Below are 3,775 nucleotides of genomic sequence, written 5' to 3'. Positions count from 1 at the left end.
TCATTCTCATGGGGTACTCCAGGTTGTTCAGGTTCAAGGATAACTAGACAGAAAGTTGATTACTGTTAGGAGACAGAATGTTTATTCTTATTGTTATGATGTGTTTAACTATAGTCGTAGTCATAATATTTTCTTATGCTTAATGTCATGTCAATGTTTTAGCTACACACCACATAATCAACGAACATTCACACATTGATTTTCTTCATGTTTTGACTACTGCTATGGTCAGCTGCAAAGCTGGCACCAGGAGACGTCACGGTTTGATGTCCCTGAGTAGTATGGGGTTAGCCCGAAGTGATATAATGTATAGGCCTGTTATGGTTCAGGGCTTTTCATCCTTCAGCTGCCTGCGTGCATGTTGGAGATGCAAAGACTCCTGAGCGTGTAATGTTAATTTTTACCTGTGTTCACTGAATAAATCAGCACTGTTTTGAAGTTACTCGGACTGCTTCGTCTCTCAGAGTTAACGGTGAAAAGAATCGGGTACAACACTATCCTTTAATGCCCACAACAAAATGCTTCAAATGGTTTGCTGTGCTTTTATTCAAAGTGCCTTGGCTTTCTTTATCATCTGTTTGTTTGGTAAAGCTACAGAAGCACAGAGAAAGAAGATTAGGAAGATAGCAACAACCACTAGCAAGCTGACAGGCACTACATTACCAACCATGGGATGGATCTATAGGGACAGACTGACAACCAAGCCTAAAACATTGTGGGGGTCCTTTTGCCTCTTCATTTACATTGTTGCCATCTGCCCAGATTTACTAAAAATCGATTCTCATCCCCAAGCTATCAAATTATTATACAAGGCTGCTCAGCTGGGCTGGGCAGGAGTTGATTAATTTGTTTATTTGACTTAAAAAACTTTAATCATTTGTCTCTCCCATTAGTTGCGCTGCAACGCCATGTGACTCTGCAGCAAATATAATTTCCCCAGGTGGACAAATAAAGGTGTCTATAATATACAGGTTTATTTATGTAGCACATTTTCATTCACAAAGGCAATTCAGAGCGCTTAAAACATTGCACGCAGTGCACACAAATAGATAAAAAAAATTATGCACATGCACACAAATTAGATCAAAACACTGAACGCAACAATTAGCCTACACACCACAGGGTAGCAACATGCAAATGTAGAATACTTTTATGATAGTTTCATTCAAATTTCGCATTTTCAAACACTAGGATTTAGCGATATTACACACAGGACCTACACTAGGCTAATTTTTTTCTATATACATTTCCTTTTAGAAATAAATGTAGGCTAGAAACTGTTTATTCAAAACTAAGGAAGTATAAGGAAGCCCAAGTAAAGTGTCACTAATTTTAATGGACTTGTGTGAATTATACACCACACATCAGTTCCTCCTTAAGAAGTTTATGTTCCACGTTAGTCCCAGTGTCTGTGAAGGCAACAAGAAAATGTGATCCAGACGTTTTCGGTGGCGGCCAGTGCATATTTTACATCTATTTCGCATCATATTAAGCTTAATTTGTCAGTCACTTCCCAAATATTTTATCATTATTACGCAGAGAGGTTTTAGTAAGATCTTGCACAGATATGATACGAACACAGACCGCGCATGTGTCCGATACAGTAGGTTGCAGAATGCACCTTAATCCGCCAGAAAACAAGCAGAAAGGGAGCAAGAAGAAGACTGCGCATGTGTGGCAAACAAGCGGAAGCAGTATGTGAGCCAACCGGAACCTCTAACGTTCTTTCTATTCCCGGATTGCCGTCATGGTGAGTCCGCCATGGAAGGTTTAGGACTTCTAAGTCGAATTTCTTTTTCATATGTCGTTTCTTTCCAATAATAAAACTTGTACGTATTGCTAATATATGCATACACATTTATGTGAAGTGTTTTATGAGGTTTAATGTTTGAATGTTACCTGTGTAAGATGTCGGTTACTGAACGCATCACAACGTGGTTCATCAAGCTGAGAGGGCCGAGCATAGCGAGAACAGCTAACTCGTTTCACATGGTTTATCCCCATATCATCGATCTATATAAGCCTCTTACGACGTCGTTCCATTTAAATACATTTTAATCTACTGTTCACTCTAGTCAGATTTTGTCAACAGCGCATAGATCGTTAGCACAGACATCAACTAGTGTAAAGTTCAGCTGTTGCTGTAAACGCCGGGTCTGCTTCAAGTCGGTTTCGTCTCTTCAGACGACAGACAAGGTCGTGCACCTTTTGTCCAAGCACAAAGCAACCTACCTACTTGTCAGTTTTGCTGTTGTCTCTCAGGTGTACAAGCGCTACGTTGAGATCGGCCGTGTTGCCTATGTCTCTTTCGGACCCCATGCTGGCAAGCTGGTGGCCATCGTAGATGTCATCGACCAAAACAGGGTGAGCCCTCTGGGGAACTGTGCACTGATCGGTGTTCACCTTGCTTTAGACTCCATGATATTGATTGTTTCTGCTGCCCTGTGTTTCGCAGGCTCTTGTTGATGGTCCCTGCACTGCGGTGAAGAGGCAGGCCATGCCCTTCAAATGCATGCAGCTCACAGACTACGTCATCAAAGTACCTCATAGGTGAGTGGGGACTGGTCACATCCATACTACCAAACCCTAAGAATGCATGTATTATAGCTTACTTGTTAGTGTTTTGTTAGCATTAGGTCATTTTATAGGCTATAATAAATCTGTTGTAAGACAAGAACAGCTATACAAGACAACACATTGTGTTCTCACCTATTTCTGCCAGCCTACATACACAAAGTGTTAAAATAAAGATGATGTTTGGAATTTCAGTCAGTAAAGACAAACTAGCTTACAGAAATGAGAGAACCAACTGCATTCACAGCATTTCACAAAGTGATCTATCAGTGTAACCAAATGACTGTAATAGTTCTGTTCAAAAGTGTCCAGTTTACCATGGATGAGTTCACTGAGCAGAGCTGCACCTTTAAAAGGGTTGTAAAGTGCCAACAGAAACATGAATCTGGAGTCTTATTGTTGTCCTTTTAGAAATGTTATTGTAAAGTGATAATGACATGTAATAGTGCCTCTACTATCAGTACTTACTGTATGTGATGGTTCACAGTGCCCGCCAGAAGTTTGTGAGGAGAGCCTGGGAGAAAGCCCAGGTCAACGAGAAGTGGTCACAGAGCAGCTGGGCCAAGAAGATCGAGGCAAGACAGAAGGTAAAGTTGACATTTTCCTGGTCATTGCAACTTATCAGAAGGTTTACAACTTCAGGAAAAGTGCAATAATCACTTGTTTCAGCAGTAGGGGTTTTATGGTTACTTGTTTTCTATAGCATAGAATATTGGGTTACAGGTGTAGATACAACTGGTAATGAACATTTCTGAAATGTGGCTTTAGAATAAGAACTTGTCAGGTTTTTGGCCAAATTTGTCAGTGTAATATTACTTGGGGGGTGGGGGGAATGGATGAGTAAACAAAACTGAATTTTAATTCCTATACACAAATAATGTTTGCTTTTTAAAATATCGGTGGGGTTATGGTGACAGAGTTGGCAATGGGTAGGTGAATGAGTGATCAAGGCGGCTGGGTTGTATTTAGGATAGGAAAGCCGTTTTAGCACACTCCAAATCCTGACCAAGCCAGTGGTGAATTTACAGGATGGAAACTGGTCAACTTTAGGTTTCAAACTCATTTTAATCCAGTATTTACTGGGGTAGCACTGGGGAGAAAACACAGGGTTTGCTACTTTATTTAGCATAAATCAAATATTTGATGTGTGAGGCTGAACAATCACTGTCGATGTCTGGGTTGAAGCTGACAGATTCCTGCT

The 3,775-nt window shown here is 40.6% G+C and overlaps 1 protein-coding gene across 1 annotated transcript in view; it reads left to right on the top strand.

Annotated features, from left to right (window-relative positions):
• Window positions 1–1,657: 1,657 nt before the first annotated feature.
• rpl14 (ribosomal protein L14) overlaps window positions 1,658–3,775 on the top strand; it is a 3,007-nt gene continuing 889 nt past the window's right edge. Inside the window, exons 1-4 of the mRNA XM_020586293.1 lie at window positions 1,658–1,750; window positions 2,263–2,364; window positions 2,456–2,550; window positions 3,062–3,161. Coding sequence (XP_020441949.1) covers window positions 1,748–1,750; window positions 2,263–2,364; window positions 2,456–2,550; window positions 3,062–3,161 — 300 coding nt within the window. The 5' untranslated portion in view covers window positions 1,658–1,747. The remainder of the gene's footprint in view (window positions 1,751–2,262; window positions 2,365–2,455; window positions 2,551–3,061; window positions 3,162–3,775) is intronic.

Source organism: Monopterus albus, unplaced genomic scaffold (genome assembly GCF_001952655.1).
Source record: "Monopterus albus unplaced genomic scaffold, M_albus_1.0 scaffold402.1, whole genome shotgun sequence".
Lineage (NCBI taxonomy): Eukaryota > Metazoa > Chordata > Actinopteri > Synbranchiformes > Synbranchidae > Monopterus > Monopterus albus.
The sequence above is the reverse complement of the archived record's forward strand: the minus strand, read 5'-3'. Positions and strand labels throughout refer to the sequence as shown.